Raw genomic sequence first — 25,218 nt, 5'->3', positions numbered from 1 at the left:
AATAAATAAAAAAGAGTTAACCAGCCACCGAAGAGCTAAGTCTGAAAAATATTGAGATCTCTGTATTTTAAGCAAGCAGCATTGGGAAATAGCTAACTTAAGTGCATGTACTCTTATAACTTTGAAGTTATTTTATATTGCCACATCTAACATTTCGGAAATAAATGTATAAATGTAAATTTGCTAGAATGATCTGACAACTGGAATTGCATGTTTCTTTACAGATAAAGAAATGATGTATACATTGTGTAGTTATGACTTAAAATAATTAATGAATGGGCCTACCTCAAAATAATATTATTGAATATATTTGTGTATAACTTATACTTATTTTAAATATAGCCTACACACAAATGTTTTTTCTGTAATGAAAGTTTGCTATTGTTTAGATTTTTTTAAGTTTATTTTTATTATCACTTACAGTATGTGTTTGTTTTTTTTACCATATTTTCTCCATACCCCTTTCTGACTAACTCACTGCACAAATATTCTCTCTTGAGTGGATGGGCGGGCTTTAGGTGATTACGCAGCCAGAAGGGGCGTTAGTGAATGCACTGCTAGCACTCGCAACTTGTTTAAAGATTAGCTGGCTGAAGACCGCAGCTGCAGGGCTTACTGGTCCTAGCAGCGGGGATATAGTAAAAACAACTCAGAGACCTACTGGTTTGCACAGATTCATCACGTTACGGTACACCGTGTGTTTCTGAAACAGCGTAAACCGGAGCTGTCATGCAAACGTAGCTCCGTTAGCAAGCGAGCCAGGCCGACGAGAGCCCGGCTGATTGTATCCTTCATCGAGATGGGAGCATAGATGTTTCATACAAGACAGTTTACCGACGCCGAACAAGATGCGCAAGGACGTGAGGATATTGTTGGTGGGAGAGCGTAAGTAAAGCATACATTCACATCACAGTGTGTTGATCTGTGGTCTGCAGCGTCAGCCTTTAGTAGTGACTTTGCCCTGATGCTACCAGCTGGACTTGTGATGCTGCTGACTGACACAAACCATCACGATCACACTGATGTTGTGTGCTGTTTTGCTTTAACTTGTATGTAATTTAGTGGTATTGCTGCATGTCATAGCCAGGACACTCGTAGAAAACCCTCCATTGATAAAGCTTTTTCAAAACAGTAGTAGTTTTTCTCCCCATTACACAGCTAACTGCCAGCTAAGCTAAACACAGCTTGCTGACTTTATATTTATATCTTGACCTATGCTTTACTATTGCAAGCTGACTGTCCATTGTTTTATTAAATATAACTTTGAAATCATATGGTATATGCAGAGATACTCTTCTTTTTAATAGCAAAGCTTAAGAAATAAATCATATTTTACAAGTGTAAGAAATCACTTTGAAAATCTAGCTTGGTAATGTGTGCTGTGTAAAATAGTTTTTTGTCTAGTATTTAATTCATTAAACATCATGGTTTTAAGTGGAAGTCAACATCAGAGAGTGAATTATATTTTCCATATTTCCTCCTTCTTCCCTCTGTGGGTATTTTTTTTCACAGAAAGCCCAGCTATTTTGGGAATTGTGCTGTTAGAAATATTGTTTTCATTGTATTAAAGGTTAAGTCTTTTTGAAACAAATCCAGCATGGAAGCTGCAAATCATGTTTACATCCATAAACAATTGCCCTGTGGTGTTTGTGATTTCCACGATGAGGCATTCTGTGTCTGAGTCACATGGCCCAGAAATCTTGTTGAGTTAAATTGTTAAGCTTATTCTCGTGTTAAATTAATAAATCAAGCTCCCACAGCTACAACATTTATAATGAGTTCACATTGACAATGTCAAAATGACAAGAGCTACCGAATAAACTGTCTCAACTATAACTCTTTCCTTCTTCCCTTGACAGCCAAAGTGGGGAAGACGTCTCTCATTATGTCCCTGGTCAGCGAGGAATTCCCAACTGTGGTATGTATAAATTATTATCAGATTTTGTATATCCTTGAAGATGCCTCTCTACCTTGAACTTAATCAATAATTCCCTTGGGTTGAGTTTAACACCATTAATTGTACCTGATTATCTGGTTCATTTAGTTTTTTCTCAGCATGATTACATTAAAAACTACTGGCTGGATGTTAATGAAACTTAATCGTATGGTTACTTTCTTAACATTACAAGGTCGGGCTGTGATTTGCGAAAGTCTTATTGTTGCTACTAGTTAAAGCCTTTTACCTGGTTATAAAGATGTCTGTGTAACTGATCACTATTTTGCGTTTACCCTAGGTTCCTTACCGAGCTGAGGAAATCACCATACCTGCAGATGTCACACCAGAGAGAGTTCCTACACATATTGTGGACTATTCAGGTACAGGAGTAGACATGAACTGCCCCAGACACTTCATTAAATTGTGGTGACCTTTGTTGTGAAATCATAAATATACAAGTCACCTTTTTTAGCCTAAAGAATACTTTACTTCACACTGCACATGTCTTCCTTCTACAGAGGCAGAGCAGACGGATGAGCAGTTGTTTCAGGAGATCTCCAAGGTCAGTCCACACATTATGCTTTCCTGTTAACCTGGAGAGAAGTGCTGATTCAGTTCTAAGCCTAATGGGTGTCTGTGTTGATCTCTCTCATAGGCAAATGTAATTTGCATTGTCTACTCTGTCAACAACAAGACTTCCATCGAAAAGGTGAGCTACCTCTGTGGCTGCTAGCATTTCAATAATTGGTTTGTATTACAGTTAACAGTAACATTTGTGAAGCTGTTGACTCATGTGTCACTAATTAATTTGTCCATCATAATGGTGATGATCTTTTACAGTTTTATCTATTTTTGTTTTTCAAAGGTCACCAGCCACTGGCTCCCCCTCATCAATGATAACACAGACAAGGACAGCAGGTGAGAACTATTATAAAAAGAGTTCAGAGTTTTCTGTGTTAGCTCAGTTTTGGGCAATTATGTGAAGGACCATTTCCTGTAGCAAGAGGCCAGTCATAAAAAACAACTTGTGATTGAAGCAATGACCTACAGTAACGGGGTGGAACATTTCTCACAAATGTTTCTATGTAAGCTGAGAGCTTGAGTAATACAGCATTTCACATGAGCAGATTTTGCTTTAATTTCCCTCTATTTAGAAGTTTCACTGTGGAATAAGTCGCTGCTTTACTGAGAGAGAAAATACCAAAGTACTTTTCTATAAAACCACATTTTACATGTTTATATGTTTTAAGTTTTTAGTTGTACGAATGCTTTGCAATGTGTACGTGTTTGTTGTGTCCAGGGTTCCTCTGATTCTGGTGGGGAACAAGTCGGACCTGGTGGAGCACAGCAGCATGGAGACCATTCTGCCCATCATGAACCGGCACAGTGAGATAGAGACTTGTGTCGAGGTGAGAGAGTAAACCGCCCTTTTTACTGCTCCCACTGTTTCTGAATAGTAGCACCGTAAAGTAAATGCTGTGATAATACTCATCTGTTCAGATTTACCTGATGATAAATGCTTCCGCATTGAATAAATGCAGTAGCAATGCTATTGATTCAGACATCAGGCAGACACTTATTTTGCTCAGTACACAAAGTCAAAAGGGATGTAAACAAAAATGGAAATCAATAATATAGTCATTAAGCAGAACATAAAGTGGGGAAGAGGTTTGTATTCAATAATAACCATCGGTTGGCTGTTGACATCTTCTTGTTTACTGGCAGTGCTCTGGCAGGTTTTTTCTGCCCTTTTTAAACACTTAAGTTGATTTAGAAACATTACTATCTTTATACATGGAGGTTTATTTGTTTTCTTATGATGACAATGTGGAAAGAGAATATCTACAGATAATATACAAATGTTTTCTGTCATTTCTACAGTGACATCTAAGTAAAGCCCTTTACAACCTTTTCTTATGTTAATGTTTATGATCCTCTCTATCAACCACTGAACATTGCTTCTCCCACACAATATGTCAATTGTTAGTTATGCGATTTTTAAACGGTTGAAAAGCCGAAATGGGAAAGTATTCAGCCGATAAATAATCTTGTCGATCGACCCTTTTGTAAATATTATCAGAATTGCTTTTATTGTCAAGTAGCCCAAGAATTAGCTTTGGTATGTGTACAAAGACACAGAAAGAAGAATACGAGCAAAATAAAATTATTGATTGTGATTCCTGCCCTTTTTTATAGTCACCATGATGGACGCAGTGTTTTGCACGTTTACTATATAAAGTGTTTACAACGAGGAAGCCAAGAGGATTTGATACTTGACACGTTGAGGTTAACTCGGTGTTAATTAAACCAGGCATGTTGCTCAGACTGATCCTGTGTGTTAGTACGTTGTCTGGCACCGACTTAGCTCGCACAAACACATGTACAGTCATATACACACAAACACAGACTGGTATGTGTATAGGGATAGCCCCTCTTTGTCATAACACTATATATTGACAGGGTTGCAAAGGCGTCTCTATTACAAAGTAAATCAGTATATATGATAGTATGTATAAAGTACAACTAAACTCCCTTCTCCCATTTCTTGTTTTGTTCAAAGTGTTCAGCAAAGAACCTGAAGAACATCTCAGAGCTGTTCTACTACGCCCAAAAGGCCGTTCTGCACCCCACAGGTCCTCTTTACTGCCCGGAGAAGAAAAATGTAAGAGCAGAAATATGCTGTTTGAATTCTGCACCACTGTTTTATTGAAGCAGTAGTTGTCAGCTTGTTTTTCGTCAAGAAAGAATCTCCAATGAATTCAGATTTTACAGAGTTATGTAATGCAGAATGTTTTATCTGTTTTAAGCACACATCCAAAATGGAAGGTCATTGTGGGTTTTAAACTGAATTTAAGCAAAAGGGGAACTACAAAAGGATTCTGTTGAAGTCATTTTGATTTGCCCATTTGATTCCCAGATGAAGTTACTGTGTATCAAAGCCCTGACTCGAATCTTTAAAGTGTCTGACCTGGATAATGATGGGATTCTCAATGATAACGAGCTCAACTTCTTCCAGGTAAGTCCACAGATCACTGCTGTACAAAGGTTAGTAGGTTTATCACAATTTGCACAGGACCTGTTTTGTCTCCCTTTAACAACAATGATGTTTTTGTCTGATCTTTCAGAGGACAAGCTTCAACATCCCACTGGAGTCCCAGGCGTTGGAGGATGTAAAAAATGTGGTCAGGAAGAATTTGAATGAAGGAGTGCGAGACAACGGACTCACCCTGAAAGGTAGGAATAAATGGAATGGCCTCAATATCATGTTTACATCTTCAAATTGTTTCTGAGTGTTGTTTGATGTTTATTGTGATATTCCTCTCCAGGCTTCCTCTTCCTCCACACTCTGTTCATCCAGCGGGGGCGCCATGAAACTACGTGGACCGTGCTGAGGAGGTTTGGTTACGACGATGACCTGGAGTTAAATCAAGACTACCTCTTCCCCCCGTGAGTCTCAGGCTTAATTTCTTAGTCACCCACCACCAACTCCATCCTGTGGACATGCCTTGTTAAAAGAAAAGTCATTCTGTGCCCTTATTAGATTTGCCAAGAGAGAACTGCTAAAGAACTTTGAATAGGCTACTGTATATAATATGTATCCTCTCGTTTAATCGTTTGTAGAAACTGTGTTTGTTTTGGGTTCTGCTCATTGACCGTACAATTTGCTTATTTTACTGTTTTTAGGTTGAAACTTCCTCCAGACTGCACCACAGAGCTCAACCATAACGCCTACCTCTTTCTCCAGAGCGTCTTTGACAAACATGACAAGGTACAATCCTGTAAACCTGGCTCTGCATTTACTTCACCCTCTGCCCTGGAGAGGCTTTAACAGAAAGCTGCTCAGTACGGTACACGGCACCAAACCAAAATACCCTCCCATAGCCAGCGCTGACCACCTGCTGAGGCGAGATTTAACATGTTGTCACTGAGGCGAGATTTAACATGTTGTCACTGAGGCGAGATTTAACATGTTGTCACTGAGGAGGGATTTAACATGTTGTCACTGAGGAGGGATTGACGGCAGAATTAGCCCGCGAGGTTAGAAAGTCCAAGAGGGAAATTGACTGTTTGTGCCATAATCTGCTTTCTGTCACTGTGTCAAATGTCAAACTGTGAATGTGGGCTTCGGTCATGTTTGTTTTTCTCAGTTACAAATGACTCGGTTGATCCCATATTTTCCAATTTTAAACATTTCCTGCCTTCAAGTTATTGATGGCAGTCAGCAGGCCCAAGGTTTGATGAAACAGACAGGAGCAAAGCAGTGTACAGATCTGGATGGACACATCAGTAAAATGTATGTTAGATGACGAGAAAAAGGTGTAGACTATATTTAAATTATTTTCACGCCTTTTCCGTGCTGTCAGAGACACTTCTGACAGGGAACTGAATCCACTCTCTACACTGTCTTTAAAGCCACTATACTGCTTTTACAAAAACAGTGATTTTAACTTTGGTGTTTTAAAGAGTTAGTTCAGATTCTGGCATATTTTGCTGTAGTTTCCCAGCCTATAACCAACTTCTCCTTCCATCAGGACCGTGACTGTGCCTTGTCACCAGAGGAGATGAAGGACCTGTTTGATGTGTTTCCCTACATGCCCTGGGGTCCAGATGTCCATAACACAGTTTGCACTAACGACCAGGGCTGGATCACCTACCAGGGATATCTCTCCCAGTGGACGTAAGTGGTGTTCATTTCCGTTAAAGCCTGTATGTGTGTATAATGGGCAGTATCAAAATCTCTGTACATATTTATTTTTTATAAAACACCATATCTCAGTCACGTTTGTTTCTACACTTAATACATCTTCCATTAAATCTATTTCAACTTACATTTGTTCAGGTTAACAACATATCTTGATGTCCAACGATGCCTGGAGTATATGGGTTACCTTGGTTACTCAATAGTTGCTGAGCAGGAGTCCCAAGCAGCAGGAGTAACAGGTGGATTACACCATCACATCTTCTTTTCCATATTTGTTTAACATTATAACTTGTAGATCTGTCTAATCCATGGTTGTTATTCAGGGTCATAAATCAATTGGGTAATTGCTTTACACGTCAATTAACTATTTTCAGATAGTCATGCCTTCAGTAATCTCATCAGTAAATCAACACCTTTGGACATTTGAAGCAGCTGTTCAATCTAACTGTCTGAAGACATGTGTTGTGAATAGCAGCAGTCTGAACAACGTGTGTGTGTGTGTGGGTGTGTGTGTGGGTGGTGGTGTGTGTGTGTGTGTGTGTGTGTGTGTGTGTTGTGTGTGTGTGTGATGTGTGTGTGTGTGTGTGTGTGTGTGTGTGTGTGTGGGTGTGTGTGTGTGGTGTGTGTGTGTGTGTGTGTGTGTGTGTGTGTGTGTGTGTGTGTGTGGTGTGTGTGTGTGTGTGTGTGTGTGTGTGTGTGTGTGTGTGTGTGTGTGTGTGTGTGGTGGTGTGTTTGTGTGTGTGGTGTGTGTGTGTGTGGTGTTGTGTGTGTGTGTGTTGTGTGTGTGTGTGTGTGTGTGTGTGTGTGTGGGTGTGTGTGTGTGTGTGTGTGTGTGTGTGTGTTGCAGTGACCAGAGATAAGAAGATTGACCTGCAGAAGAAGCAGACCCAGCGCAGCGTCTTCCGCTGTAATGTGTTTGGAGATGTTGGCAGCGGCAAAAGCGGCTTCCTGCAAGCCTTCCTGGGTCGAAACCTCATGGTAAACAGATTTGCATACCAGTAATGACATAATTTTAATGCATAATATCCCTTTTATCCCTTCCTCACATATATTTCACAATGTCCCAGATTTAAACAAACAATGTTGGTTTTACTTTTTCACAAGCATTAAACCCTTTGCAACACACTCCACAAATAAGTAATAATAAAGCTTTATTTATATAGCACTTTTCATACACGTGCTGCTCAAAGTGCTTTATAAAATGACACATCACAAGTTAAAAACAAACAACAAGAAATTCCCCTCAGATTATTTGTTAAGAACTTTAAAAGGTACATGCAGCAAAATATAAAATGTTATCAAGTTAATAGACACAAGGAGGTAAAATGTATGATAATAAAATAAAATAAATAATGGTTTCTCTCTTGACAGATAAGACACAAGACATCTGAGTCGATGCAACAATATAAAATAAAATAAAATATAAAACCCCATGAAACAAAGTGAACGTATAGGTACAACAGAAATACAAATAAAAAGATTAAAACCTGTAAAATAAATAAAACAATATAAAGGTAGGTAAATAATAAAGACTAAAAGAACATTTAAAGTGGGGGTTTGCTAATAAAAAGTACAGGGCTTATATGAAAAATTCATATTTCACGTCAGATATCCCGTGTTTTTTTCCACATGGCCACACACATAACTGTTGTACACTATCATAACACATAGTTGCTAAATCATAGTTTACAGACAGTTTTATGTCCTGATCTAGTTTATGATGTTCCGTCCCTTCTTTTCTTTCAGCGCCAAAACACCATTAATGAGGAACAAAGGTCCTACTATGCCATCAGCACAACCTATGTTTACGGCCAGGAGAAATACTTGCTTGTGAGTATCAAAGAAACCTTTTAATACTACTATTTTTTTGTTGCAATTTGGACTTAGTGCAGCACTATCTGGGCTGTACTTGTTATGTTCATGCAATTCTTTTGTTAAGCAAGCATTTGTACTTGCTCAAAAAAGGATGTAAATTGCAGTACTTACTTGAAACAGCACATGCAAAGCTTCCTGTGTGACAATGCATCACTGAGAGGTTGCCACTAACATGTGATTGTGAAGGAGCAGAAAAAAACATTGAATATTCCCATAGTTTCATAGATTATGAATGATATCACAATATTTGAAATAAAGTAACGTTGCTACCTTTTGGTCAACACATATGAACTCTCAAATTTGATTGCTGAACTAGAGTGATTCCCGCAGAAATTAAGTGCATTAATTTCCATCATCCATTTATCCATCCATCTAGCATGTGACTATTGCTGTTGCAATGTTCTTATAACTCTCTTTCTTCTATCTCCTCTCAGCTTCATGAAGTTTTCCCTGACTTTGACTACCTGTCTGATGATGACCTGGCCTGTGACATTGTCTGCCTGGTCTATGATACCAGCAACCCTTACTCCTTTGAATACTGCGCCAAAGTCTTCAAGGTATATGTGTGCATTATCTCAGTCAAATGACACCTTGAACCCACAACAGGGTAAAATGATATAATGTTTTCACAGCAATTTTCTGCGTTTTCTACCCACAATGTTTAAAGGTCCCCTATTATACTGTTTTTCTTCAATATATTATAGTTCTCAGATATATACAAAACATGTCTCTGAAGTGTTTGGCTCGAAATACCAAACAGATAATGCATTGTAGCATCCCATAAACCCCTCTGTTTCAGCGCTGTTCCAAAAGTGCTGATTCTGTGTCTTTTACTTTAGATGAAATATATATTTGCGAGATATTTGGTAAAAAAGAACACAATGGTGCTCTAGGAGGAGATTCAGGTGATAAGGTGGGGGGGTGTTGGTTATTGGTGATTGGCTAATGGTTACACAAGCCAAAAATGACATCATAAAGTGGCAAAAATCTGATCGGCTCATTTTCAGACAGGTTTTTATATAAATGGATCAGGACAAAAAGTGAGCGAATCTTTTTTCCTGAAACTTTCAGAATCTCTTTACGCAGAGGGGACACATGTTGATGTATAAAAAAACATGAAAAAGTGGATTTTGCATAATAGGTGACCTTTAAATATTTGGATTCAATACATAAGAAAAACACTCAATGATTTTGCCCCCTTGTCTGTGAATGTGAATTTGTTTCCTTTTCCTCCTCAGCAATACTTCATGGACAGCAAGATTCCATGTATGATGATGGCAGCGAAGTCCGACCTGCCGGAGATCAAACAGATTTACGGCTGCACTCCTCTGGACTTCTGCAGGAAGCACAAGATGCCCCCTCCCCAGTCCTTCACCTGTAACACTACAGCAGTGCCCAGCAAAGACATCTACACCAAACTTACCACCATGGCCATGTACCCGTAAGTATGGAAGAAACACACTCTAGATTTGTAATTGTTGCACTCTAGGAAAACTTATTTTATTATTGGGAAGAAAGCCATAGCAAGATGTACAGTCCTTTCTATGCCTCTAGCTAAAGCTCATGCTGATTAATAAAATAATCCTCCAATAAATCCTACCCTTAAACAGGTGTTTCTGTTATTTACGCTACCCTTTTTGATATAAATTAGCATAAGTTAGCAGAACGGATTAACAAAACCTTCATGAAGATATGATTGATCGCAGGACTGTTGTGTTTTACAACATTATCTAGGTATACCTAACAAACTGGCAACTCAGTGTATGAAGCTTACGTGCCTTTTAATATTGTGTGTCTTGTTGGTTATCACACCAGTTCATGAAGAACAGTGATGTTTGGATATGATTGAACACATCGTCCCTCACCAAGAGAAGACTTTAAATTGTGTTCCCAGTAATGAAAAAAAGAGAATTTCTGATTGTTAACTTCATTAACCATCGTATCGCTTATTCAAAAGATTACTGAAGGCCTGTGTTTTCTAAACACCCATGTAGCTGAAGGTGCTGGAAGATATTTTAACATGATACATTAATACATCCTCCTGGGTCTATAACAAATTGCACTGGCCAATTAGTGCTTTATATCCTGAGCTAAAGATCCTCTGAACAATGGCCTGAGGTGGTGAGGAACCTCAGTCACTGGTGCTTGTTTGCTCCAGTTAAACAGACAGGGTTTTTATTTGATATAAAGTTTAATATGTATTTCCTGTACGCTGTGAAATAAATTCCTGCAGTTGTACCGATGGGTTGTCTTTTAAATACAAAGCTCTCTGCACCGTGTGTAATTTCTAGGACTTCTACCTCAGGATAAACCTGCTTCTTATGGGGATGCTACCACACTCGGAGTCCTTATCAGACATGATGTACCTCAGACTATATGAATGCATTTCAATGCCCTCTGGGCGTGTTGCTTTCACATCTGAAACCACAGTGTTTTGCTCTGTGTGTTAATGTGTTTCCCTGCTGAGTGATGATGCTGATCTCTCCCAGAGGATCACACTCCTGCAGTCAGTCAGCGAGCCTGCAGTCCGCTGGCAACACACAGCGCCTCTCTGCACATCACAGTTACAGAACTACACAGACCAGCTATTATTACATCCACAACACAATAGATTACTATGATAAGATTTAGAATACATTTTAGATCAAACTCGGGGGTAGCTAACAATTAATTTCTCTTGATTAGTTGTTAAGTCTAAAAAATGTTGATTACTGTTTTTAACTGGTGGCCCAAGATGATTCCTTTAAATGCCTTGTTTTTTCCATAGCTCAAAGATATTCTGTTTACTGTAATAGAGGAGATAATAAACCAGAACATATTCACAGTTAAGATGCTAAAATCAGATAATTTTGTTCATAGAAAATGAATGTAATATGTATTTAATCTTTGCAGATGTACTTCAAACTAAATGTGTAGTTTTGTTGGGAGAACTTTACTTTCTGAATTCACAGAAAATATTGCATTTCGTTAATCGAAACTAATTCAATAATGATTGCATCTCATCGACAGGATCTTATTTGAGAAGGTTTTTTATTGTCGACCATAGATTCTGTCTCTCAGGCAATGAGCCTCAAACTACTTACTGCATGGTGGTGGCATCTTTTAACTCTTTGTTTCTTTTTCTCTCTGGTGTGTTTAATATATAATCTGTTGGTTGGTGTTTGTCTTCCTCAAATCTCTCCTCAGCCACGCCCGGCTGCGCTGCATGTGCACTTGTAACCGGTGCACCTTCTGCTTGTGTCAGAACTTCCTCAACTCTGAGCTGCTGCAGACGGTCAGGGCCAAACTCTATGCTGTTGTACTCAGAAGGTCCTTTTTTTACCTTTTTTAAAACCCTCCCTGTATCTCTGATAAGTTATTTCCCGGCATCGCACCTCAAGCTTCCCATTCAGTTCTTCTGCTTGTTGCTTGCCTTTGTGTTTTACAAAGTTGTTCTATTTTTAGGAACTGATTTCCCAGAAATGTTTCATAGGATACATGTCATTCTCAGTTTGTACATTATAGTTTACATTTTTATTTCCCCCTTGTTTCATGCTGTCAGTCCTTTGAGTCCATCTCAAAAACCATTCTATTATCTTTATTTTTGTCTACCTTTTTTGATATTGCTTGTAAGCTTCCTGTTCCACAGTAGGATTGAAACTGTACTTTTCAATTTTGATCTCAGTCTCTTTCGTCATTCCGTTGGTGTCAGCTGCTCATTGTTGTCTTCTCATGTCACTGTGCCTCAGCCGCCTCATTTAACAGAGCTGTCATAGCTCATTCCTTGTCTTGTTATCTCATGTCATAACAATAATCCCTAACGTCCCTCATGATTTTGACTGGCTTTCTATTCTACATATATATCCATGTGTCAAGGGTTCATCCCTGTTTTTCATCCATATTTTCTTATGGTTAATACCTTTTTATTTTCACATCATCCTTCCCAGCAACACCTCGTCTATTTAACATTTTTAATTATTTAGTGTCCTTCCTTTCTTCCAACCTCTTTAATGATCTTTCTTTGGTTTTATCTTTGTTTAACAGACATGTAAGCAAAGCAGATTTGAAGAGCTCCACCTTCTGGCTGCGAACGAGCGTCGGGGCCACAGTGTTTGCGGTGCTGGGCTTCGCCATGTACAGAGTGCTGCTCAAACAGCGGTGATCTAAGGGTACCCGGGTGTAACCCTCTTTATCCCATTGGTACACACAGAACTGTTTTTACCACTCACAACTTTAAGCTTGTATTAAGTAAATGCAAATATAATAAAATGTGTCATGGTTTTGTTTTCGACGTAAAGAGAAAGCTTATCTTAGCAAAGATATTTTGTGTGCATCCTCATTCCACTGTACCTTTCTCATCTGGGGAACAGAAAGAAACAATATTTAATTTTTTACAAAAAAATCCTTATTTGCTTAATCTGTTTGTTTGCAAGTTTTTGCAACTCAATATATCTATATTTATATAAATAAATGAAGGTTAAGCTGCTGATGAGTAACGGGGGTGAGTTGCCTATAAAGCTATATTTTGGTTGCTTGATGATTGAAATGAACAATTTGGTGTCAGTTGTGATGTGTGAGATTTGCAATAACATTGATGCTTTTATTAGATTGAACTATATGTAAATAGTGTAAATAATATAGACTGTACATTTGTTTGTCTTTAAAAGGGCCATGTCTGATTTATACTCATAACACTAAATGCATAGATATTAGCTTAATCAGCTTATAAACTTACAAAAATATTAGCATTGATATTAATAGTTTGCCCTTCAAAGGCAAAATTATTGGATTCTAACTTTTTGTATTGTTTACACATCTGAGTAGGGCAGTGTTTGATTTGTGCAATGTCATTGAAGGGTCTGCCGCTCTCTAATGTCTTCCCAATTTGGTCACTTTATGTGTGTGTGTTAGGGCTGCTCAATTAATCGTATTTTAATCGCAATTACGATTTTAGTTTGCAACGATTATGAAAACAACATAATCGAAATAAAACGATTATTTATTTTATTTTATTTTATTTTTTTTCAGTTGAATTATACTTAAAGTTCAGGGTAATCAACTGTTAAATACATACTGTTCAAACATTTTTTTTCAATAAATGGATGTTTTCAAAGTAATTGGATAATCGTTTTTAATAATCGTGATATCAATTATTGACCAAAAATAATCGAGATTATGATTTTTGCCATAATCGAGCTGTGGGTGTGTGTGTACTTTTTGGTTTTGCATGCTTCAAAATTCCAACCACATTCCAGAGTTTTAAGACTATACTGTATAACATAATTCCCTTTTCTCTCTCTGCTTTGCTTTCCATTCTCCAGCTATAGTAACTTTTATTGACAGTGTGCTGAACAGAAATAAATGGAGTCATAGTAAGTTTGACAGTTATTTTACCCTGTTGTGAATCCTGGTATCCTTTAAGCAGAAAATGCAAACATGTGACCCCAGTTTTAAATTTCCATCCAATAGCAACTGCTTGCCTCAAAGCTCAGTTTGTGTATATCCTCAGCCCTGCCTTTCCAAATGTTTACAATAAATGAATATCTCTATTAAGTCTGGTGTGAGGGCATTTTTTTTAAATTTCAGGATTGAAGATTTTTTTATATTTCTGCACAGCTGTATAGCTGATCATGTGTTACTTGAATATGATCAAGAAGGTACACATTTGCTTTTTTTATTTAATCAAGGAAACTTTTCTGTGAGTTGAAACTTTATCATTTATTACGCTTGTCTGTATTCCACAAATATTCAATTATGTCTTCCTCAACTCTGAGCTGCTGCAGACAGTCGGGGCCAAACTCTATGCTGTACTCAGAAGGTCCTTTTTTTACCTTTCTAAAACCCTCCCTGTATCTCTGATAAGTTCTTTGTCAGCATCGCACTTCAAGCTTCCCATTCATTTCTTATGCTTTTTTGCTTGCCTTTGTTTTTTACAGAGTTGTTCTTTTTTTAAGAACTGATTCCCTAATTGAAGATTGTAGGTTATATTCAGAGATGGCAAACGTACACATCCTTTACTTAAGTAGAAGTACATATACTCGTGTTTAAAAATACTCTGGTAAAAGTACTGACTTAACTTCTTTACTCAAGTAAAAGTAAAGAAGTATGTGCTTCGAAATGTACTTAAGTAAAAAGTACCCATAACTACCAACTGTTTTAAAGAGTAACTGACCTCCCTTTATATTAATAGAACAATAATGTTAGCTAATGAATGTTTCGATGCTGAACAACGGCAAAATGACTAAGTTTTCATTGGTACCTCTTTAGAGAACACCAGGAAATTAAGCATACACGGATTGTGTTGAAATCAATAAGCACGCAATGACTCTAAATAATAATGATCACGCCAACAAATGCAGATTAAAACTAAAGTAACAAACCTGTTTTGAAAATGTAAGAAGTAGAAAGTACAGGTATTTGTGTTAAAAATGTAAGAAGTAAAAGTAAAAAGTCGTCAGAAAAATAAGTAGTGGAGCAAAGTACTAGTATTTATACTCCACAACTTCCCACCTCTGGTTATATTTAGTGAGTTCTAATTGTAAGGAACAGGCATTTATGTGTATATGTCACTGCTGGATTTGAAACACAAGAGGGCAGCATTGCTTAAAGGAAAATGTGGATGCAACTTCTCACCTAAGTCACTACCATGTACGTATGTGTGAACTAATTCAGGTTTGTTCATGTACCCCAGCTTCAGAAATGAGCCTGTGAGGGGACAAGGACTGGGGTCAGATCAGGAGGAAGGTATTCTTGGTACCACTTTACAATAAGACTACCCTTATAAAGGATTCATAAAGGGTTTATAATTAGGTCGTGAATTAGGTTGTAAACACTTTATTAATCATTAAGAACCATTTATAAACCAATTCTAACATAGTTTTCATACATCAACACAGGCTCACTATTTGGCAAGATGACTAAGCCTTATATTGGCTACTTAGCGAGAATCAACTTGAACAACAGATACCAAGGATGCTGGCTGATGAAGAAGACGAAGTAAGCTAGATAGCCAATATAAGACTTAACAGTACAGATAAATGTGGGCTCATTTGGCAAGCAACCGGTCACAGTTGCCCTGTTTATCTCATGTCTTATAAAAGCTTATTAATGATTTATAAAGTGTTCACAACCTAATTAATAAATTAATTACAAACTATTCGTAAACCCTTTATAAGGGTAGTCTTATTGTAAAGTGGTACCGTATTCTTAGGAAGAGCTCCACCAGGAATAACACATCCATGGCTCTAATTAGAATCATTGTATTGTTTAATTATTGTTTTACAAAGATATGACTTTGATCTTAAACCCATTTTCTTTTAAACAAATAGGCTTTCTCTCTCAAGATGAATGCCTCTGGTCAAATAAATTTAAAATCTGTGTTCATCCAGCTGATACTATCACCCATGGCTCAACATAGTGGGTTCTTGGTATTGGGCCACTAATGATGTGGACTCAAATAGATTACATTACATTACATGTCACTTGTTAGACGCTTTTATCCAAAGCGACTTACATACTCAATACTGTGGGCAATCCCCACAGGAGCAATTTGGGGTGAAGTGTCTTGCCCAGGGACACAACGACATGCTGACTGCAGTGGGGTTTGAACCTGTGACCTCCTGATCCGAATACCAACTCACAACCCACTGCAAATAGATGCCATTCAAAGCATGTTATTCACACAGATATGAATCATTTTGGTGATTTTAGAATTAAGATTGGTACACCTTCAATTTTGGTGCCCACTTTACTTCAGTTTGAACTTTTTTTCATAAACATGTACTGTAATTTCTTACAAGCTAGATACGTATTAATCCAAAGCAGCTTTAGTTCGACCAACATGGCAGAATATGGTTAACTTCATGAGGAACTGAAGACAGGGTTATCTGCTTTACTTAAAGTTTTGACCTTGACTTTTTGAGACAATTTTTCAGAAGGACTCTCTTAGCTACCAACTTTGAAAAGCAGACCCAGAAATGTGTGTTAAATTAAGCAGACAGAAGAAAGCCCAAATGTATCTTGTTAAATCCATATAGTTCTGAGATAAACTACATTTGGACATCTGAAGCTGAATTATCTGGCGCAGCTGCCTTGTCACGACATTTAAAGCACCACTGCTTCTCACTAATGAGTACCCGTAATTATGTGAGACAGTCAGACACTGTGCTGCATGAAAACTCCTATTTAACCATTAAAAGGAAGTCTGTGCCAGTAAAGACTACTTCCAGGAAAGTTTGTCTAAAGGTGTTTACTTCTACAGTTTCCATTATTAGACTATACAATATTTGATACACACTTGCAATTGAAGATGCATAGACATTTTGCAAGCAGAGAAGTTGAAATATAAGCTAAAAGTAGCTGTTTATCCATCACCTTAGATAAACAGCTCAAACAGTTTTTACCTGAGGTGATGGATAACAGAATCAATAGTGTACTTGGATAAACAATAGATATAGCTGAGTAACATATGAGCAGAGTAGATAGGTTGAAATATGTTTCTTAAAGTAATTGATAAATGTCTTAAATAGTAATCAACATTTGTTGATTAATTATTGAAATAGTAATAATAATAGATCATTGTTATCCTAACATAATGAATGTAATACCAGTTAAACTATCAAATGGATTGAAAATCCAATTTCTGCTGCTCCAGTAGGAATAAATGCAAACTGCACAGTTTTTAACAGTTCTTTTTTTAGAAACAAGGCCTGCTTCTCCACAAGTGCTATAGGAAACGGCTTGTAGCTGCCACATTTCTGCCGCTCTTGGACTTGATTGATTGATTGATTGATTGATTGATTGATTGATTGATTGAAAAGTTTATTAACAGCTTGTATATTGGGTACAGTACAGTACAGCTCAAAACATACAATTGTTAAGGGGATGCAGACCAGAGAAAGACTTTCGTCTTGTTTACATCAGGGTCCCCCATTTCCAATTCATCATATCATTTAAGACATATAAGACATATTTGACATACAGATGGCTTATTTACAATTTACATACAGGTGGTTTTTTACATACAGATTGCTTATTTACAATTTTCATTTTAGATTTCGTTCTAATACATCCTAACCGGACATTTAAGACATACCAAGTCTATAGATATACAGTTAGTAACAGAGTCTAAAATGCGAGTATATACATAGATGGGGGGGGGGGGGAAGCTGTCCATTGAACGACAGGTTGAGATTTGTACCATTACCGGGGCCAAGTTTTGCAATGCTCTCCCCCGAAGGTGCTCTTTAAGAGAGGTTTTGAAGGTAAGTATAGTTTACTTTCCTTTACAGTTGTGGGAAGAGCGTTCCACCTTGATGTGGCAATCATTCGCGAAACGTGTATTCCCCCTTTTTTGTGCCAAATCTTGGGTTTCATATGATTTGTGGAGCTCCCTCTGGTGTTATGATCATGGTATTCCTTGACCTTTGGGAAGAATTTTGACATGTACATGGGTACCATAGAGGTGTAGTGGATCTTGTAGACCAGTCCCATTGCAAGTAGCTGTACTCTGTCGTCTACTCTAAGCCATCCTAGGTTGTCAAAGTGGGCAGAGGTGAGGTGGGTTCTAGATGAAAGGTCAAGCAGTAGTCTGACCAGTTTATTTACGGGGATGTTGTGTACATGAACGCCTCAGCTCACTCCCTTCATCTGCTGGACGCTGTCTACCATGGGGCTCTGAGGTTCATAACCAACTGTAAACCCCTCACACACCATTGCACTCTTTAGTCAACTGGATATCACTATCAATGCGCAGATCACTGCACTGGTACAAACTCATCTATACCGCTATGCTTGGACTGCTGCCCCTCTACATATCCACTTACATATCACACAAACAGTACAGCTATAGCCTGCCCTACGATCTCAAAATTACATCACTCTGTCCGTCCCCTCAGTATCCTACGCACAGTGCTTCGGAAAAAAGCCATATCATACTCTGCCCCCTCAACCTGGAACACACTTCAGCAGGAACTTAAGCTGACCAGTTTGATACCCATCACAGATTTTAAACTCATTTTAAGAAAGCTGGAGAAATCATCTTTGGGTGTTTGCACCTGCAATATCTGACTACTTTTTACGATGTTTTATTTGATTGTTGCCTCTGTGTTTAGTGTCCTATCTGTCTGTAACTTTGTGTGGTGGTGTTACCACTGAACAGGTCTCTATTGAGAATGAGACCTTGTGCCGACTCACCTGTTTAAATAAAGGCAAAAAAAATAATTAATCAACAAATTCAGATAAATAACGTTTTGCCGCATATCATCAAATTTCAAATCACAATGAACATTGCAAATGTTGCCAATAATCAGTAAGGGGCTGTTGTTAGACAGAAGAGATTGCTATAGCTTTTAGAATAGTTCGTACCTGCATAGCCTACCTCTAAAGACTCCTGTGAACAGAAAGCTACTCCCCATCTGTTCATTTATACATGAGCTAAGTTCTCCCTCATAGCAGCTGTTTTCCTTGCTGTATATCTTCTCTTTCGCTCCTGTTTGTTCACACTCTCTTCCCTCATCTGCCTCTCATGTCACAGCTCTTAGCTGATGTTAGCACATGCATTACCAAAGCAGCCACATCGAAGCTCTTTTTGTCCAATAAGCTGATTTTAATGGAAATTCTTAAAGGTGTCTGTAGCTAACAACACAATATCCTTTTCACTCATGTAATGTAAGTTTTAGGGAGATTGCAACATGTTTTTTTCAAATTTGTATTGATTTATCTACTTGTGTAATTGTGGGACCTAAATTATCCATTTTGATTTAATTTTCAGCATTAATATTCATACTGTGAATATTGAAGAGAGAAATAACCATGTTGTTCAACTCATACGTTTATGCAAATACATTGCATCTCTTAACAGCTTTATGCCTTTAGGTCCTTATATTCTATGAATTAATGTGCAACAGATCAACAATGCAGTCTCCACATTGTTTTGTGTTTTAATGATTATCAGTAAGAGACGTACTTCCAAAAATGTTTTTCCTCGTATAAAGACCACATGAAAATACATAACCTCAAAATTATTTTTGCTGTTCTCTGAACATCTTGTTTTAGTTCCAGACTCTTTAACTTAAACCCAACACTGTGTAGGAGTCAGTAAAAGACCCCCAGGGTTAGATATATAAACTGGCCATATTGTTTCCATGGCAATAATATGGTACCTGGGGGAGTTTCACTAGAAGGATACTGATCAACCTATACTACACCACCACATATTTTCTCCTTATACATGGCCTCCACCCAACTATTAGTTTTGTTTGATGTCTCTGGAGGTAATAGGTAGGTGTGTGTCTGAAATGGGGCCCAATCATTTGGGGGATTGTAGCAGCAGACTAGAGGGGACAGTTTGTATTCCCTCAAACAACCTGGAATTTACAACCTCCGACACTCCCTCCTTTCTGAGCCTTTAAGCAATTTCACTGTTAAAGCTGCTTGTGTGGTAGGCTACAAGACAAACTAGTATTTATAACATGAAAGGAGAATGCATTTAAATTGGACCCCATGGAGGCAATGAAAAGGGAAAAAAGTGGTGAATTACCTCTTGCATATGTCTTATTATGCACCCTTCATAAAACTTAAAATTTAAATTCGAATTAATCCCTTTCTTCTTTCACACTTTCTCTTTCCTTTTGAGGTTTTTTTTATCTGTTACAAAGACCTCCTCCATTTACCGAAATCTATAAATCAACAAAAAAAATCGTTGACCTTTACAATCAAAGGGTTTATTAATGACTGTTAAACCATGTTGACTTAGCATATTAACATTTATGACTACAAACATTATATCTCATTAGAAGGTCCAAAACCCATCTCACTTTATTCATGGTTTACCAACATAAAAATACTCCTTTTTTTAATTTGAATTGCGTTTACTGATCTGTAAAGCAGCACTGACAAATGATTTATTTACCCAAAGAAAATCCTTATTAAAAGCTGTAATGTGGTAACAATGTAACATTTTAGACAGGTGTAGTACATTACCATAATTATACAACATTTCAGCATCATGCACACATGACCCACAGCCTCTGAGCCTGTGACAGCCAGCTGTTCAGACAGGGAGCCCGGAGTTCCTCGAAACCCCTGAGAGGGAGTGTCTGGTGATCCCTCCTCACCGCCGAATCTCTCGCTCCCTCCCCTCTCTCCTCCCCCTCCCTCTCTTCGCATCTCTGTTTGTGCCTGGACTGAGGGACGCATGCGGCTGGATCAGTGTCCCGGCGTCTCCCGGAGCGGAACCAACCATCCCACCCCAGACGGCCGGTGTGTGTGTGTGTGTATGTGTGTCCCCCCCCCCCCTCTTTGAAGATTCATCAGACCGCTTTCCCCGCGCTGTACCGCCGAGCGTCAGAGAGCAGCGTGCCAGGTATCATGACGCACCACACAATTGGGCACTTGCTTGGACTTCTCTCCCTTGAGTCTTGAGACATGCGGAGGTGCCCATGCTGTTTAAGTCTTACCGGCATACGATACTTTTGCAGCCCTGTCTGTCATCTCTGACTCTGTCCTACGTTTTATGTTGTTGTCAGTGTTTGATGATGTCATTATTTATTTCAGATGGATCCTCGCTCTGTCACTGCAGCGTCGCATCTCTCCAAGTGAGAAGACTCGCTCTGCAAATGCGCTTGAACAAACTTGAACCACTGCCTCTGTCCGTGGCGAGCAAATCCAATCCAGGCTCGTCTCCAGCTCTGCAAACCTCTGTCTCTGCTGACTAACGATGTGGAGGACAGTGGTGTGACACTGCAAGGAGACTTCACAGCCCAGAACTATTACCTAACTATTCCACATCAACTTTTTAAAGCGCTATCTTTGAGGTGGAAAAAAAACTGGAGACCGCACAACTATTCGAGCGTTTTATCTTTTCACCTGGAATAAACTGACTGTCCAAAATCCAAAATAGATCCGACTCCAAGGGATGCGTAAACGAGCTTGATGCTCTGCTTTCTGTCGCTGTTAACACACATAGGGAACGAGGTCGGATTATAAACTATGTGGAGTCATTTCTGAGGATTATTGATTCGCTGCTCACCCCGGGTGTATGGAGAAGAGCAGCCCGAGGATGATGGGCGGAACCCGGGAGGCACCTGTGAACTCCTCTCCAGCGGTGGCGTCCAACGCGGAGGGCGAGGAGATCGAGGTTTTGGAAAGCACTGACGTCCTCCCCGTGGCTCAAGAGGACGTAAGTCTAACACACAGTCACCCTAAGTGCACACATGACCACTTATACAGATTCACATTTTCACTATTTCAATTACGCAGCAGGACCTCCACTTTCCTTTGCAATGCACTATTCATGCATTACGTTTGATGTTATGGAGACTCTCTAAGCTGTACAATCCATTCCAAGCTAAATTAAAAGATATACCTAAAACACATTTTAGATGTTTTTTTATCCAACATATGGATTTTAATTAGTTTTACAGAAAAATGTGAGTAGCTTTCTATGAATATTACTATATACTTCGCTCTCACACACATTACTTTTGCTCTAGTAGTTGTTTCAAACATTCACATAGCTGACTGTATAAGAAACCCCTTAGACATTATCATCAACACTTTGATATGTTATTATCTTTTGTTGTAACTAATTGAACACACTGATCGGATGATAGCAGTCTGTGATTTTAACACTGCAATTGAGGGAAATAGAGGGAAAACCTTTTGGCAAATTATAACATTATAAACATTATTTCAACACAGGTGCTCTTCTTCACTTGGGCACCTGTGTCTGAGATGTTTGTCCTATCTCTTTACGTCTTCACTTTTCTCTTTCTTTCTATGTCTAAGCAATGGAAGTCTCTGTTTGACAAGGTATGTACTGCAAGCAACAGCGGCTTGAATCTTTCACAATATGCATGTTTCACTCAGCTGTGTTGTCTCAACTATGTCTGATCTGTGGGTGACTTGACTCTGTTATTAGCTTGCCAACACAGATGTATTGACTAGATAAAGAACTCCATTGTCCTGCTTAAAGGTCATGAAACATGGGGAGATTTTAGATGAACATAATGCTATATTTCACCATAGGCATCAGTAGGAACAGGAAACAGGATAAAGTAACTTTTTTAATGTAATAACAGTCCTAGTTCAATAGGTCAATACGTCTATAAATGACTTTTGATGCTGTGGTTTTTACAGATTCTGTCCATGTATCATGGCCTTTACACCATCATTATGTTGTGACTTAAACCTGCACTACGACATGGTGCACCTTGGCACCAAGAGATAGCTGTCAGAAAGGACATGACTCATGATGCCAAACTTCACAAATATTGCTCATGTTTGCCATGCCTGCTGAGTTGTGCATCTCATGCTGCTGAATACAGCAATTATTCTACCACTCACTCAATGCTGTTTTTATATGCTGGTTAGTGCTGATTCGTTCTCCCTTTCTGTGGGTAAACATACCCGGCACCAGAATTTAATTTGGCTAAATGATGTGAACCTATCAGGTCTCAGCTGGTGGAGATGGCTCAGTATTCTCTCTGCTGATTTAGGCTGATTAGACACATTTATTTTTAGTTCAGAATCTTGCCTTGTGCAGCTTTAAATCCTTTACCTGCTGGGTAAAAATAATTATGGCATAACATGTAACCAAGCTGCAGCTTTGTCGGACCAACCTCCTGCTGAGGGGAGAGCATCAGAGGAGTGGGAGCACATTGGAGGCTGTGGGTGTGTCCGCTGACACTGACCCTGATAATGCAATTGGGGCGATACATAATCCGTGATGCATTGATCCATCAGTAAGACCGATCTTGTAAGAAACAAAAATGGGCATGCATACATACACACATGCACACCTGCACACACACACACACACACACACACACACACACACACACACACACACACACACACACACACACACACCACACACACACACACACACACACACACACACACACACACACACACACACACACACACACATATCAATAAGGCCAAGAAACCCCAGGAGAAGAGAAACAGACCGGCTGATCATGCATGTTTGATTGCCAGACGGCAAATGGGCTCCCTGCTATCTCACACACACACACACACACACACACACACACACACACACACACACACACACACACACACACACACACACACACACACACACACACACACATACACACACACACACACACACACACACACACACACACACACACACACACACACACACACACACACACACACACACACTTATGCACTCACAGCCACCTCACTGTGGGGTTTCTGCAGCACCTGCCCGTCATCTCCAACAGGGAGTTGTTTGCATGTGAGTGTGCAGGGGGATATTTAGGGTTGAGTCAGAGGCTCGTGTCAGGCTCACTCTTTCAGGAGGTCTGAGGTCCCATGGGATTACTGGAAAGGCTAGCTGGGGTGTGTTGTGTGTGTGTAAGTGGGCCTCTCAATCCGCTGTCTTTATGCGTGCGGCACAGCTTTGAATTTCCTCAAGTGGACGTCAGTCTAAAAAAAACGTGGGGTTTGACCAAATGGTGAGGTCGTGCCCGGTCTGGCAGTAACAAATGTCCTTTCACTCTTTTATTCTCCTTTCCTCCTCCCTTCTCCTCACAATGAGTTGCTTCATTTGTCAAGGGGCTAACCTTTGAGACCTCCAGCTTCTGTGACAAAGGAAGAGAAATGATGGCCACCAAAGACAAGGAAAATAAGGTTTTTCTAAACCAGTCTGGCAACCTATGTCAATGCTTGAGAGATAAAAGACAGAGCATGGTTTAGTCTTTAATTGTTTAATGCCAAAATACACCTAACAACGTTTCACTATTCTAGCATGTCAAGTGTATGTGTACTTACAAACATCAAGAATAATGGCGCATTTCCACTGCAGCAGGTAGCCCCGTTTAAGCGTCCTTAATCGTCCTCAAGCGGCCAGGCCAGTTTTGGTGGCCTTTCCATATAACGTAGCACCGGCTAGCGGGTACTTTTTCCCTCTTTTTCCGGCCCCATAAAATCGTGGTTCTATCAGGCGAGGGCCAGGGCTGAACTAGTGACGTCAACACTCTCGAATGCTGATTGGTCAGAGAGAATCGTCACAAGATCGCGCGCGAGATCATCCCTAGCATCGCATATATATCTAGAAGCAAGCTTGCAGCATTTTTATATGCAGCATTTTTGTAAACGGAGGAGCTACAAAAATGGCAACGTCAAAGAAAAGCACACCGTGGTCGACCGAGGAGGTGACGACATTCCTACATCTCATTGGGGATGATAAAATCCAGCGGGAGCTCGACGGAACAACAAAGCCGATCGCCCCGCCTACACTGCGTTGCTACCCCAGGTCTTAAACTGTAATGGAAATGCGCCATGGCCTCGGACGGCCAGCGAGGCAGCCCGAGGCAGCCCGAGGCCTGAGCGAGGTCGCTTAGGGACGCTTAAACGGGGCTACCCCGCTGCAGTGGAAATGTGCCATAACACTGTATAGACTGCGAGGACTAAATTTGAATCTGCAATTCATACATGCTTAAATGGCAAGGGCTGACCTGGGGGCACTTAGGGTTCACCATCTTTGACATTTGGACAGGAGAAGGCAGAGATAGAACTGCCAATCCTGTGATTAAAGGGCGGCTTGCTTGTCCGGGACATTTTCATTGTGACTCTAGTTGGACAACTCTTTTTGTGAACTAGTTTGTTAAACATATACTCAGCTCTTTAAAATATACAAGCTACACTTTTATATTCTGGCCAGTGACTGTCTGCAACTAATCTTATTTAATAA

The 25,218-nt window shown here is 39.3% G+C and overlaps 2 protein-coding genes across 6 annotated transcripts in view; both read left to right on the top strand.

The window, feature by feature from the left end:
* Positions 1–540: 540 nt before the first annotated feature.
* Positions 541–14,045, top strand: rhot1b (ras homolog family member T1). 2 transcript variants are annotated; one of them, XM_034203489.1, is made up of 20 exons: positions 541–885; positions 1,860–1,918; positions 2,235–2,316; positions 2,455–2,498; positions 2,592–2,645; positions 2,802–2,854; positions 3,237–3,345; positions 4,497–4,598; positions 4,854–4,952; positions 5,062–5,170; positions 5,263–5,383; positions 5,621–5,705; positions 6,469–6,614; positions 6,777–6,877; positions 7,486–7,616; positions 8,385–8,468; positions 8,948–9,070; positions 9,752–9,954; positions 11,700–11,822; positions 12,537–14,045. In XM_034203489.1, exons 1-20 carry the CDS (start codon positions 849–851, stop codon positions 12,652–12,654), a joined length of 1,983 nt encoding a protein of 660 aa, XP_034059380.1. In that variant the 5' UTR covers positions 541–848; the 3' UTR covers positions 12,655–14,045. The 2 variants fall into 2 exon arrangements, with proteins under 2 accessions (XP_034059380.1, XP_034059381.1); XM_034203490.1 differs by lacking the exon at positions 11,700–11,822 and having other exon boundaries at positions 12,537–12,751.
* A 6,626-nt stretch (positions 14,046–20,671) lies between these two features.
* Positions 20,672–25,218, top strand: part of rhbdl3 (rhomboid, veinlet-like 3 (Drosophila)) — a 72,656-nt gene continuing 68,109 nt past the window's right edge. The window contains exons 1-3 of one of the 4 annotated variants that reach the window (XM_034203504.1): positions 20,672–20,753; positions 21,048–21,672; positions 22,281–22,304. In XM_034203504.1, the coding sequence (XP_034059395.1) occupies positions 21,532–21,672; positions 22,281–22,304 (165 nt within the window). In that variant the 5' untranslated portion in view covers positions 20,672–20,753; positions 21,048–21,531. Of the gene's footprint in view, positions 20,927–21,047; positions 21,673–22,280; positions 22,305–25,218 lie in introns of all 4 variants that reach the window. The other 3 variants (XM_034203502.1, XM_034203503.1, XM_034203505.1) reach the window with 3 other exon arrangements.

The sequence above is a fragment of the Gymnodraco acuticeps genome, unplaced genomic scaffold, assembly GCF_902827175.1.
Source record: "Gymnodraco acuticeps unplaced genomic scaffold, fGymAcu1.1, whole genome shotgun sequence".
Classification (NCBI taxonomy): Eukaryota; Metazoa; Chordata; class Actinopteri; order Perciformes; family Bathydraconidae; genus Gymnodraco; species Gymnodraco acuticeps.
Note: the sequence above shows the minus strand (reverse complement) of the source record. Positions and strands in the feature narration are given on the sequence as shown.